At 41.4% G+C, this 14,291-nt stretch overlaps 1 protein-coding gene across 1 annotated transcript in view; it reads left to right on the forward strand.

Moving 5' to 3' along the window:
• Positions 1 to 14,291, forward strand: part of SDK1 (sidekick cell adhesion molecule 1) — a 391,189-nt gene that overhangs the window by 224,760 nt on the left and 152,138 nt on the right. The window contains exons 6-7 of the mRNA XM_066329767.1: positions 9,479 to 9,590; positions 11,074 to 11,264. Of these exons, the coding sequence (XP_066185864.1) occupies positions 9,479 to 9,590; positions 11,074 to 11,264 (303 nt within the window). The remainder of the gene's footprint in view (positions 1 to 9,478; positions 9,591 to 11,073; positions 11,265 to 14,291) is intronic.

Raw genomic sequence — 14,291 nt, forward strand, 5'->3', positions numbered from 1 at the left:
AACTTCTTACAAGTAAGAAAAAAAAAAAAAAAAGTAGACTGTCAGTCGTGTGATTTTATTTGTGCCAAAGGAGTTAAGAATTGCATTTATTAAAAAAACCTAACATGAAGCTATATGCAAAGACCTATTTGTAAATAGAAGGCAGCGTTTTATTATCTCCCATTTCTCTCTCTTCACTGCTGCTTGACATTAAAGCAGGATCTGCTGGGGAGAATGGCAGCCCCTGAAATGGCAGCAGCTCTCTGATCCCTGTGACACAGCAATGTCCCCAGCTCAGCTTCCCTCCTTCATGTCTCCTCTCAGCTCATCTCACCACTGAATTTGCATTTCTGGACATGATTATTAAGTGACAGGTTTGGTTTATTTAACACCCAGCTACTGATGTGTGTACTAATTCATTAACTTAAGTTTCCCATTATTAAGAGATCAAACAGTAAATATGCACGTGTGTGAAGGAGCAAGGCTTTAAAATTTTGGGTTTTGTCCTTAGGAAAAAGTGAGTCTTGCCTTGTTCTGCAGAAACCCCTGCAGCCACGGCCAGGCCCCTCAAACCTCCTTCCTCCTGCCAAATGAGGGGCTGTTTATGGTTAAAAGGATGCTTCTCATGCAATGCACTAAAGTACATCGTAAAAATATACAGCCTCTTAAAAGTAATTCCCACTAATGAGTTATTTTTAAGTCTTTTTAAACATAGCCGTGTTTTGGGAGAGATTTGAGGTTGTTCAGCCTGGAGAAGAGAAGACTCTGGGGAGACATTGGAGCATCTTCCAGTGCCTGAAAGGGTTCCAGGAGAGCTGAGAAGGGACTTGGCACAAGGGTCTGGAGGGACAGGACAAGGAGGAATGGCTCTAAACTGCCAGAGGGCAGGGACAGATGGAATATTGGGGAGAAATTCTCCCCATGAGGGTGGGGAGGGTTGCCCAGAGAAGTTGTGGCTGCCCCCAGATCTCTGGAAGTGCCCAAGGCCAGGCTGGACAGGGCTTGGAGCAACCTGGGATGGTGGAAGATGTCCCTGCCCATGGCGGGAGGTGGCCCTGGATGGGCTTTAAGGTCTCTCCCTACCCAAACCATTCTGGAATTCTGTGACTCCACGGGAAGCCAAAGGCTGTGGGCCCTGGCTGCAGTGCTGCAGCTCTGCCTTTCTGCCTCCTGCATCCCTTTGAAGACAACTCTGAGGCTAATAGATTCCACTGCCAGACCATGGATATTTTTCCCCCTTTTAACTGCTGTTGAAGAAGATTACACACTCCATCCACTTATTTAGCTGGTATTAAAGCTATCTGGTGAATTGAAAAGCCACCTGAGTGTTCTTTAGCTGGAATAGCTTGAGGCTAGATATTTTTTCATGTTAAAAGCTCTAATGATGTGCTGGATGATAAGTTTCCAGGCAGAAAGAAGCCCCTCACTGTGCATAGGGGAAGGTCAGGTCAGTGACAGTGACTGAACTTCCAAATTGCTCTTTCTGCACGAGGAGTTGTGAGAAGGGAATTGCAGAGTGTTTGAGCAGAAATTTGGTCTGCTTTTGAATTTAGCTGCTGATTCACAGGGAGCTGTGTAACTAAGCAGTGGTTTAATTTCCTTAAAACTACATGGGACAATGCTAGACATCTATTTCTAAAGCAGTCCTGTGATACAGAGTGGGTCTGTAGGCTTCAGGAAGTAGAAAAAAGAGGAATTCAGTCCCCCAGATAGCAGTTGCTGGGTCACCTGCACTTAATGGTCTGTGGAAAGAGAGGAAAATCAGGAGAAAAGGCACATCTCCCATCCCTGTCCCCGTCTGCAGAGCAGAAGTGGTGAAAGGCTGGAGGCCACTGTCACCATGGACCATCCTGCCCTCCTGGGGCACTTTGCTGCTTACACACATTCATTTTCCCTCTTTAAATCAACTGTATTTAGCCCCAGCCTCTCGTCGTGCCCGGGAGTAGACCCTAAGAACTCTTTGTAAGGTTTTAGACCTTTTCAACCTGTGTTTTAGACTCCGTTTTATCCAATAAAATATATAAATCTCTTCTTTACTGGACTATCTACACATAAAGGGGTATAAATCGTCTTGTGGCTAGAGCTGAGCTCTCCCATTTATCTTTCCCTAGGGCTAAAACTAACAGCACTTGCAGTCTGTGTGAAAGTCCTTACAAAAGGGGTGGAAAAAAGCTGTTAAAAACGTGGCTGTTATTTGTTTAAACATTTGGAGGCATTTATAGAGTGATGCTGGCTTGGATTTCTACCCTTGCTCCTTGTCTTTTTCTTTGCGTGTTTTTCAGTGAATCCTTCCAGGCAAGAAAAGTTGTGTTTGTTTCCCTTAGTAAAATGAAGACAGCGAAAGAAAAAGATTGTGTTCTGTAAATGCTTTAGGATGTAAATGTCTTAGAGGGAGACAGCAGCTCTTCAAACTATGAAGGACAGCTCTGGCAGAAGAATTAACAGACTGCATTGGCCATTTAGGCTGGAAATCAGGAGAACAGAAAAGCTTTAGGAAGCTTTCCAGCCAAAAAAGGGATCTGGACTGGCGAAATCACCACTTGTTGGGGTTCATTTCTGTGGGTAGCTTTGGTTTTTGAAGTTAAAAGCATCGGAAGTGTCATCATCACATATTCAGGTAATGCCACAGGCCCAGGAGGGAGAGGAGGTTCTCAGCCTGTCTGACCTGGGCAATTCAGGCAAAATGAATTTATTGCAAGGTTTCCTCACCAGGTGCTGCTGAAACCTTTTCTAATTGTTCCTTTACCGTATCCCTCCTCAAATCGTGGATATTTAAGTTGGGATCTACTTGCTCTATATTGTTCTGAGTTTTATTATTTTATTCACCCTTTTTTCTTTCTTTTTTTTAAATTTTCCTGGCGATGGAAAAGCATCCTGTGTTTGTTCTGATGTGGACAAAGCTTCATCACAGTGACAAGAGTGTAATAAGTCAATAAATACAACCGACCTAGATCATTCACTTGTTTTGCTTATGTTTTGTAAATCTTTTTCATATCTGGTTGTTTTATTCATATGTTGTGATGTCTGATGTCTGGTTCAAGACGAGGGCTGGATATATAAGAATTCACTTGCTGTGATTAATTCAAACAACAAGGCTGTTTCTTCCCTATAAATTTGATCCACAAAATTAAGTTTTTATGTTGCTCCTTATTTACTTCTTAAGGTCTACAGTCTGGGTTCTCAAAAGTTAAATGAATTATGTTAATACTTACATTTTTGAGGAGTCTGAAGACGTTCTTGCGTTCTGAAAAGTCATAATTCTTGATGCACCGTTAGTTTGTGAATTATTTTATAACTACGTAACGTTGGCTCAAAAAAAACCCCATCTGGAGTTTTTATGATCTTCATCAAACTAAACAAATGTGATCAAGAAGCCTCATGGGAAAGTCTCTATTATTTTTCTTTTTGTCTCGAAATCTGAGCAGAGACCTGTGCAGTGACAGCGGCATCGTATTTCCCTTTTCTTGCAAATAAATAATCCTTGCTAGAGTCAAAGTGAGGAGCTAAAACAGTAACTTGGATTATCTTAATGCTCTTTTCTTGTATCAGCTCCTAATAATCACTCTAATAAGCAGGGAACCAATAGACATGGTTTGGGCTAGAGGTTTGTGACTGAGAGCACACTTTCTTTTCATTAATTGCAGAATGTTTCTCTCTGGTGCCTGCAGGTGGTTGTCAGCGTTTGCTTTTCTGTTGATCAGGCTCCAATTCCTGTTGTGCATCTTTTGCTCCAAAGGGGAAGGGAAATTAATCTATTATTGATCAGGATCCAATTCCTGTTGTGTGTCTTGTAGTGGCGAGGGAAAGGGGCATTAATCCACTCTGGGTTCATAATTCAAACCATCTGCAGGCTGTACCTGGCAACAGGGAGTGTGTTCCATTAGGCAGTTTGTATTTGTAAGGTTGGGGTTTTTTTATTTCTCTCTCTCCCCCTGGAGCAATCTTGAGATACCCTGTGATTGTCATTTCTCCTCTTTTCTCATATTCTGTGTCCCAGGCAGAGATTGCACATTCCTTGATGCCATAATGTTGTACCATATGTAATGCTTTTGCTATTTGTGCTGGACTGTTATCTCCTATCCTGCTTCTTTTCTAATAGAGGTGTCTGTAATTTGATAAAATGAAGTTTTGCATGTATCCTACATAGTAATTTCCAAGGTATTTCTGCATCCTGTGCGAGCCTGGAAGTCTGTGGGAAGTTTAGGGTGAAAGCTTTCTTTTTTTCTCCCAGGATAACTTATAAATTGTTTCAAAGTTCTGTATAAGTACTCATATTCTCAGTTAGCTTGAGGGTAGGGTAGTGGTGATATCTTTTGTGAAGCATTTTTCTCACATAGACAAATCTCATAATATGAATAAGTAAATTTATTTTTGGGGTACTGATTCCTGTGGGCTCCTTTCTTCACTGCAAGCTGGACATGGAGCAGTAACTGCAGTAAATTTACAGGAAGGATAGGGATGAGGGGCAGCCAACCTCACATTCCAGGCTCTTGATTATTATTATTATTATTATTATTATTATTATTACAGTCCTCCACCTCCTTCTGCTTGTGGTCACCTTGTTTGGATTAAGCTCCTTCAGAGGGTTGGGGCCTATAAGCAAGACTCAAAAATAAACCTTATCACTGTGTACAAGTCTGAACTCAAACTATTACTTCTTTCCAGGAGATAAATAATTTCTCTCAGTTTCTGTTGAGGCTGGCTTACCTCATATCTCTGTCACATGAATAGGAGCACCCATTGAAGTAATACACTTAATATTCTGCTCTGCAAATACAGACATAGATAAACTTTGCATGTCATAATGTAAAATCTGGGGAAGAACTTAATGTTTATGCATTTCTGAAAGGGAAAGAGCCTATTGTGTCTCCAGTCATCTAGCCTGGGTGAGATTTCAGTTCTGTTGGGAAAATTAAGCACCTGAAGTGGCTTTGATAAAGTCTGTGATCTTTATAAACTGTAAATTACAGTATTTAAAATTCCCTGTACCTTACATGTCAATATATGTACAGAGATAAAAATACTGTCTTTCCAGAGATGATAGGGCAGTGTACATAATTATTGTATTTAAATAACAGATTAAAATTCTACAGCTCATCAGTACTAAAAAAAAACCAAAACAGTGTTGGAGAGGCCTTGGATGGGTTTCATTCCTGATCAGGCAGGAGCAGGGAGGGGAAGTTCAGCAGGCTCAGTGATGTGCAGCCATTCATAGCCACAGGTGATAAGAACAAATAGACTGTGCAAAACTTGTTCACTCTTTCTTCTCGTCTCTTCTCTCTATTTATCTCTGCCTTGTGGGGGATTCCTGCCAGATTCCTGAATTCCACATCTGGAGAGGAGTTTCTGTTTGGAGGGACAGAAAAAACCTGGGTCATCTCTTCCCATTTGCTTTTGTCCAATTTCTTTTATCTTTTTCTGTCTCTTAAAAAATAACCAAAAACCAACCCAAATAAAAGTTTAATATGGAAAACATAATGTCAATGCCAATTAACCTTAGTGTCTTGGGCTGCAAATGGCAGCAGTTCAAGTGTTTCATGAGCAGCTGGGGATGGCGACCACTGGAGGACTGGAGGACAAACTCCTCCTGTCCCGGGTCCAAACCTTTGGTGTTCCCACAGTCTTGCTTCCAAAACTGTTTGGAGTCAGTCCTGAAGGCCCTGCAGAGCCCTTGTAGATCCTGCTAATGGCTCAGACAGTGATAAATGAGAAAGTTGAGCAGCAAAGGGGAGATTGGAAATGCTGGGAGTGCAGTGGCTAAAATGGATAGGAAGGAAAATAAAGCAGTGTGAGCTCTCTTTTGGAGAACAGTCCCTGTTGGATCAGGACTCTTGCCTGTGGCAGTCCTTCTGTCCAGTCATCTATTAAGGGCTAAAATCAGATTAAGAGCACATCCCTGAAGTGTTTTTTAGTGTCACTCAGCCCTGTCTCTGCAGCTTCCCACAGGTTCCCCCCAGTGCGATGATGTCTGATGTGAAGCATCCCCTGGCTGCAGTTCTGGGGTCAGTGTTTTTCCCAATGTTGTCCTTAGCTGGGAGGAGGCTTCAGCAAGCAGATGGAAAGGAAACAAGGCCTTTTCCTTCCAAAAAGGTAAACTATAGCTGGGAATGGTGGTTCCCTGTTAGTGGATTCATCTCACTGGAGCTGTGTTCCCTTGGGCACTTGTATTGCTTCCCCTTTTCAGTGTATTTAATATTTCCTTCAGAGAAGCTGAAGTTCAATCATTGAATTAAAGGATACATCAGAAATTGAGCAATTCTTAAATACTGGGAAACATCTTTAGGGAACCATGGAATGGAAAAGGCGGGGAAATGGCCAGAGAGGAATGCAGAGAAGCTGAGGGAGGGGAGGAGGAGAAGAAAGAGGTGATGAAAAGCCAGAAACAGCAAAGTGCTAGAAAGCTCAGGCAACAAAAAATCTGATGAAGTAAAAAAAAAAAAGGAACAGTGACAAGGAGAAAAATTCAATTGTTTTCGACAAAGGATTTGAAAAGAAAATGTCTGTTTACTAACAATGACATTCTGCATTGGATTTTTGTGTAGCATCAGTCAAGTAAAATCACATCTGTGTGGTGCACGTGGAGGCAGGAGAAGGATGGAGTGGCTTTATTGACAGGCAGGATGAGAAGCTTGGGAAGTCTGGGTAGTTGTTCATTATCTGATTGTTTGCAGCAACTCTGCCTTGCCCAGCCTGATGGAAAGCTGATCTGCCACATCCCATCATCCCAACAAAATCCCCATGTTGCTTATCTCCATTAGGATCTTGGCTACTCTGATACTCCAGCCTGTGGATTTCTTACCAAAAGGGTGAAGTTCTGAAAGGCACGGATCCCAAGTTACAGCTCTACTGAGATTTTTTTACTCTGAAGTCAAACTAAGATCCTCCTTTGGTGTCTCAATTAGCCATAAAACAAAGCTGCAAACTGCCCTCTGCAAAGGGAGCCCTGGGAATGGCCCTGTGGAGTTTGTTTTGGCAAGGCTGGGGCCGGAGTGAGTTATGGGAAGGGGTTTCTTAGTGCTGCAAAGGGAAACTTGAGCTGTCTTTGAATATAAAATAGGAATATTTGTGCTGCCTCCATACTGTTTAGGTAACACTTGGAAATTTTGTTGGTTTTTGTATATGATTGTTATGTCTGTAGCTGCCCTTTGGAGGTGTATTCCTGGGAATCCAAGTTCTGACCATTTTGGTGAGCCCTCTGTCTCACATCACTATCAGTTCACTCACAACCTTTAGCAGTTTAACCTGCTTTTACCAAGTTTGTTTCAGGGGTGGTACAAAATAACAATAGACACATGCTTTGTTAGGATTTCGTTACAGTCACTAAGAAATCCCTGCCTTTTCCTGGTTGCAGGAGGGGGAATGTGCACTTTTATTTCCTTTCTTATCTGCTGGGTGCACACAGGGCCACTGGTGTGGGGTGACAACAAAGCCGACTTCTCCTCTTTGTCTGGTTTTAGTGGGGAGCTGATAAGTCAAACAGTGGCTTTCCTCTCCTCGAGATGGAGATAAGAAATGATTACTGCCAAATTAGCCACTGGTTTGTTGATCTTTTAGCATTCACTGCTGTAAACCTTCATCTTGGGCAGAAGTGGTGGGGAGAAGTGACGCTGAGGTTATTTGTTCTCATCAGGAACAAGCCACTAATCTGATCAGCTCTTGTTTTCTGGGGGGTTTTTTGTTTGTTTTTGGTTTTGTTTTTGTTTTATTTAATTACTATCTGGAACATTTCTGCCATGAATACCCGTATGACCAGCATGGAAATCTTAGAAAATAGATTTGCTACCTGATGGCTTCAGAGTTCCAGGAATGTTGATGAGGAGTTGTAAAGCCTACTAACAGCTTGTGCTTTGAGATCCTGTATGTGTTTCATACAGCTGCTGTGTCAGGTTGGCAGAGCATATTTAGGGGAAGAAATAAATATCTGCTTACACTTCAAGTACTGTTCTTGAATTTATTCAGAAGTGTGGGTGGTATTCTTTAAATTTTAAAATGGTGCTCCACCCTTCCATCTCCTGTACTACACTAACTATTGTCAATTAGAAAAACATCCAGAGGTAAAAGATTTGTCATTGAGAAATCTGCTCACCTTGTGAACTTTGAGTCCCACGACCAAAGCCTTTGTCTATCCAACAAGTGGAATCCAGTGTCAAATGGCTTTTGGCATTGCTGGGTATGATCTGAGCAAAGAATCCTCTAACCACTTTCTGTTCTTTAGGGAATTGCCTTAAATTTTAGGGTCCATACCCTGCATTTCCCAATTTTCCATGCTGCTTAATGGGCATGCACTAGCCTCCTGAGCAGAAAACACTTGATGAACTGCCTTGCTTTTCCATCAGTTTCGTTTTACTTTCATTACTTTTCCCTGTAATTTGTTTATTGGTTTCCATATCTTTGAAAATTTTATTACTCTGTTATTCAAGCTAAAAAATAGCTAATTTTTCTTTCCCAAATGAGTTGCTTGAAGCAAAGTACCTATGAATACATGGGTATTTTAATTCACTTACTAAATGCATACAGAGAAAATTTACAAGCTGCCTTTTTACTATTTTTTAAGTGTCTGCTGACTGTTGCATAAGCTAAATTATTTACAGTATGAATCCTCACAAAAGAGTAACAGATTTGGGTTATTTACTTTCCTGATAAGAAAAGGGGATTGAAGTTGCTGTGATATGCTGCTTTGTTAATTTTATATTTGTTCCCCAGTGTGTAAAATCTTTTTAAAGAACTAACATGAGTATTGACAGACTCTTTTGAAATGATGTGGAAGGGGTAAGATTAAACAAAACATGAAAAGGTCTTAAAAATATAAGTCAGCAAGTGTTTGATAAAAAAGTAAAAGTGCTCAACAATAGAAAACCTTTAGGATGCTTAATTTATTTGCTCTGTCTGGGAGAATATTCCCGGATGGAGGGCAGGGGCCAGTCCTTGGGAGTTCTTGGGGGGTTTTATGGTGAGATTGTTGGAGCAGGGCAGGGAACGCCATCGGGAATGGCTGCAGGGGGGAAATCAGCCGCTGAATAACCACATCAATATGATTCCAACAGACATTTCTGTTTTCCATTACATGGCAGATACAGATTCTAGGTCTACTGTCCATGTGGCCATCTCTGGTTGGCCAAGCTGCTCCTTCCTGAGGCAGGCACACATCCTTCAGGACACCAACTGGTCAGGTGTCCATCCTCACCTTGGGCTTCCCCTATCCGGGGTTTACATTTGTTACAGACATCTTTTCAGGCTCTCTTCTTCCTTTTGATCCTGTTGTTTTCTCAGTAGCCTTGATGAATTCCTGGGAGCTCTAACAGCAAACATCAGGTGGTTTGATAATATCACTGACCACCAATCTGACTGGTGCACAGCGTGGCCCGTGTTATACAGAGACATCGCTGGCGATGCCAACCCGTGCTGAGGCTGAAGGGTGACGTTGGCAGCAGCGCCTGGAGCGTGGCATCCTCACTGGCAGCAGTCCCCGGGTGTCACCAGGTGTGTCTTGTCCCCACAGGTGGCAGCAGCCCCTCGGACAGCGCGGCCCCAGCCGTGGTCATCCGCCCGCACAACAGCAGCGTGGTGTCGGGGAGCAGCCAGGCCACCCTGGAGTGCGTGGCCAACGCCAGGTATGGGGACACCTCCACACCTCTCACGGGGACCCTGGGCTTTCTGGGGAATGACAGAGTGTTATAAATGTATTAGCTGATTGATTGGCTTTTTGCAAATATTGAGATAAACGTGTTACGTTAGAAAGTTATGTTGTATTAATATAGAATGCTTAAACTGTCTGTTTGAAATAACATCCGGTGAACATGTAAAGAACACCCTGCTATTGATACACCAACTATCAACATCTACCTTCTGAAGAAAGTTTAAACCAAAGCCCAAGCTAGAAGTGATAATAAAAACACAGCCAAAAAAATGCTCTAAAAAAGCGGACCCAAAAAGAGAGCATGCAAAACAGTTCCTAGAATATAGAAACTAGTTTATAAAAAGATACAACTATTCAACACACTGATGCAATAAAAAGAGTATTTAAAGTAGGCCTCTGAAATAGCAAGTTGTGGACTTGGCTGAAGGCCAAGTCACCTGGCTGACAGTACTTCCTTTTGCTTAATCTGTTTCCTAATTGTTTAATATTTTTTTATTATTAAACCTATTCCTTAAAATTTACCAAACAAAGTGAACTCTGTCCTTCACACTGAGGATGCTATTTTCATTTTCTTATTGTTGTTAATTTGGAGATTGAAGCAGGATGCTCGCTCTTCAGAGCAACCTTACGAGTGATCTTGTCTGTCCAGCATTACTGCATTAAACCTATTGGTTTTTCTGGCTAAACGAGGGTACAGCAGGGGTGCTTTCCCACCTGGAAAGGAAAAGAAGTGCTCTTCAAGCAGCAGACATTACCTTAAGGAAAATATTATGATGAGGGTTAACAATATTTCAGCTGTTGCCTATCAACAGCAGAGGTGATACTGTTGAACGGTTGATGCTTCCTAGTAAATAAATTTAGTGAGGATCTCCTATGAAGTCATTTTTTCAGGCACTCTCATTTTGCAGTGATTATTGCTCAACTGTTCATGCTGCACTGTAATGCAGAATGCACAGCATTCCTCCTACGTTTCCATCTAGTTGGCCTTGAAAAGCTTTGAATTTCAGTGGAAGTGAAGAGTTGAAGTCCTTGGGTGATAAGACCAACTGATTTACTTTCCCCTCAGAGGGCAGAGATGTTCTTGATATGATTAATATTGTTTTGGTAATTGAGTTGTAATGAAAGCACTTCCCATGCATCTGATTCCCACAGCAGTATTTGCTCCTTTTGCTTGGAGAAATCAAATTATTAGCACTTAAATTCTATTGCTGTATCAATTAGCTGTACTTGCATAAGGCCACTTGAGTAGTCTGTAGTCCTTGATGTGTAGAAGTTATACATGCATTTACTTTCTAACTGTGCGTTTTGGGGATAGAGGAAGACTTAAGGAAGTTTTATAATCGGTAATATTATATTTCTCATGTGTATAAATATATATATATATATATATGCACACAGAGATGATTCTGTAATATATATGTTTTATGATTTTATTCTTGTATCATTTTTTTTGGCAGACCTCTTGAGAGGCTGAGCGTGACCTGGAAGAGAAATGGAATCAAGATCACCAGTGGCATCAGCAGCTTTGGGAGACGCCTCACTATCACCAACCCGACCTCTGCTGATGTGGGGATGTACTTCTGTGAAGCCAAACTCAGAGACAGCTCAGAGGAACCAGCAAGAGCAAAAGCTTTCCTTTCTATATTGGGTAATTCTCAAGGCAATGTGTTTTTTAGTAAAAAAAAGAAAAAAAAAAGGCTCTGGGCTGAGGTATAATAGGAAATAAAATTGATATCTTAATATTTCATTGACCTTACATTTGAACCTTTCTTCAGAGAACAGAACAAAGGAGGTGAAAGAGGGTTATCTTCCAAATTAATTCAGCCGTTCTTCCCTGCTAATATAAATTCATCAAATAGATTTTTTTAAACACTGCTGTGATTGTAAATCCCCTGTGAAACTATACATTTAATGGGAATTTTGAGAAATACAGTAGTAAAATCCTTAATGGGCAGCTTCCCTATCTTGGCTTTTAGGTGCATTAAATCCTGATTAACTCCTGGCTTGCTTAGGTCCAGGTTTAATAAGTCAAGTGGCTGTGTTTCTGAAAGAAGGCTTTTAGGAGCACTCCTGTGCCTCGGGTGGGTGCCGAGGAGTTCTGCAGGCACAGAGCATTGCTGAGGCACCAGGGCAGGGGAGGAGCTGCCATTAGCACAGCTCTGTTTGCTGGACCTTCAGCTCCCAGGGAAACTTTAATGTTAAACTTTCAGAGGGGATGTTGCTGCCCTTTCCCTGCCTGTTTCCAGCAGCACCTCTCAGAGTGTTGCTGTAGGGAGGAGGCTGGAATTTGGAGATGTTAGCACGGTGCACGCACTGTGGAGTGCTTTAGGGATCTCAGACTGAATGAGGGGGTTGAGACTAGGGACACTGAGATGTTTTCAGCCTGAGATGAGTGTGTAAAGTCAGGTTTTTATCAGTGGGGGTGTCCTGGGGGGGGTCACAGCCCTGGCAGTGCCAGCAGTCCCGGTGCTGCCCAGGGCTCAGCCACGTGCACTGCTGGGGCTTTGCAGAGGGAATGCAGCCCACCATTCTTTACGTCTTTAAGCCTTCTGAAAATACAATTTTAAAGACTGCTGTATGATCTGTATTCTGCTAAAGCAACTTGTAGTAGCTGCTGTTAAGTGAGAAGGCAGCTCTTCCCTCTGCAGAGCTCCATTCCAGATTCATTTGGAGCACTGTGTGTCTGTTGTATTTATTGCCTGCTGGACAGAGTTTGGTTCCAGTCTCTTTCCTTGCCCTCTGTTCCTTGGAGTTATTACCTTCCCTTTAAAGAGCAGAGATGGATTTCACTTGTTTATAGGTTTTGTTTAAACTCTTCCTTATGAATAAGATTTTATTGCAGCTGGTTTTCTTTTGTTGCTGTGATGTCAGATCCAGCCTAATGCAATACTTAAAGCAGCCTCTTGGTTAATGTAACAGATTCTTAAATACAGTTACAATAAAACTGAATAATAATCACCGGGGAATCATATTAAAGTAGCAGTGCTTTAGTAGCTTACCTACTATCTTATTTTTAAATGTTTTATTTATTTCCTATCCAGTTTCAGGAGGCTGTCAGGGAATGAAGTTATGAAAAGGTCTGTAGATAAGAACAAGCAGATGAAAGAAAGCAGAAACAAATTGGTTACCAATTACTTTTATTTCCTTCTGATGGAACACGACACTTCAGATGCAGGTGTTTACTCAACGTGTCAGCAAAGCCTGATGGATTTCTTTATTTATGAGTTTCTTGAGCTTGCAGGATGGATCTCTAATTCTAAACAGGGAGCCAAATCAAAGGATTAGTAGTTAATGCATAACTTATATTCAGCTTTAGAATTCTTGGATGGATCTGGCTGTCATTTAATTAGTCAAGGGACGGGTTCTAGAGGAAAGTGCAGACAAGATTCAAACCTAAGGCTTTCTGCAGTGTATCTCTCCTAGTCCATGGGGGCAGTACTTAGAGAGAATCAGGAATGCTTGTCCATTTGCATGCATAAAATATTTGTAGTGTGGATGTGTAGATGGGGAGCTGATAATGAGCTGTACTTCTTGGGAGAATAACACAGCGTGGACTTAATGAGTGGTCTCGACTAACAGAAAGAGGAAATTGCCTGAAAAGAAGAGGTTTGTTTGCAGAATGGGACAAATGAAATGCAGCCCCTCAATAGCGTGGTTGTGAGAGCTTCTGTGGATCAACAGAGAAAAATATTTTGCTATTAACAGGTAGAACAGGGGGAGCAATAAAAGGATGCATCAGAGATGTCACAAACACTGAGTTAATCAAAGCTTTTTTCCAAATATATCAGTGCTTGACTTTCCCAGCTTAGAGAATCACACGATTGGAGTGTGGCTCAGATGGTGACCAGAGCTCTATTAGAAGGCAATGAAACTTAGCACTAAGGCATATACTGAACAAATTATTGTTTGCCACCTACAGTATTATCTCAGAAGTTTTTCTGGATGTTTCTGAGACTGTATCTCGGTTTGTAAATTGAAATCACAATAATATTCAAAAAACCTGATTCTCCAATGGATTAGAGTAGTACTGCATAGCAAGAAGAAAATCCTCTAGTTGTGTGCTGCTGCACTTTTCTTCTGAATGTGGCAAAGAGCTCCCTGACATCTCCATATTGTTCCAGAAAAGATAAACTGAGGTGGTTCCAAACCTTGGTTTTATTAGCTGCAGTTGTTATAAATTTTTAAAGGGTATCATGTTCCTCGCTTGGCAGAGTAACAGTTTGGGAAAGATTTGTTGCAGATTAGATAAGAGCACATTTGTTTTATCGCTAACAGTTTGAAGATTAAGTAATTTAAAGAGTCTTCCCATGAACAAACCAATTTGAAAGCTGAGATAATCTTAAATTCTTTTGCTCCACTTCTGCAAGTTTTAGTGACAAATAGCAATAGTCATTTCTTAAGTGACTGTTCTACGGGAAATTATGAATTTTAGGAGCTTAAGGAAATGGGGAACCAAACTCTTCCACTGTATGAAATCCAAAACTGCTCTTTAAATTAAATGTAGTCAGAAAGTAAAAGCTGAACAAAATGAGAAAAACAAGTAGAAGGAAGGGCCTGGCATGATGTGTGGTTGTACAGAACTGAGGGCTGAAGCCTTGTTGTTCTGTCCACTGGAATACGAATGAATAAAACACAGTCAGAGGAGAGGGCTTCCCTTCTTTTGGAGCATTTTTGT

The sequence above is a fragment of the Sylvia atricapilla genome, chromosome 15 (genome assembly GCF_009819655.1).
Source record: "Sylvia atricapilla isolate bSylAtr1 chromosome 15, bSylAtr1.pri, whole genome shotgun sequence".
NCBI classification, from domain to species: domain Eukaryota; kingdom Metazoa; phylum Chordata; class Aves; order Passeriformes; family Sylviidae; genus Sylvia; species Sylvia atricapilla.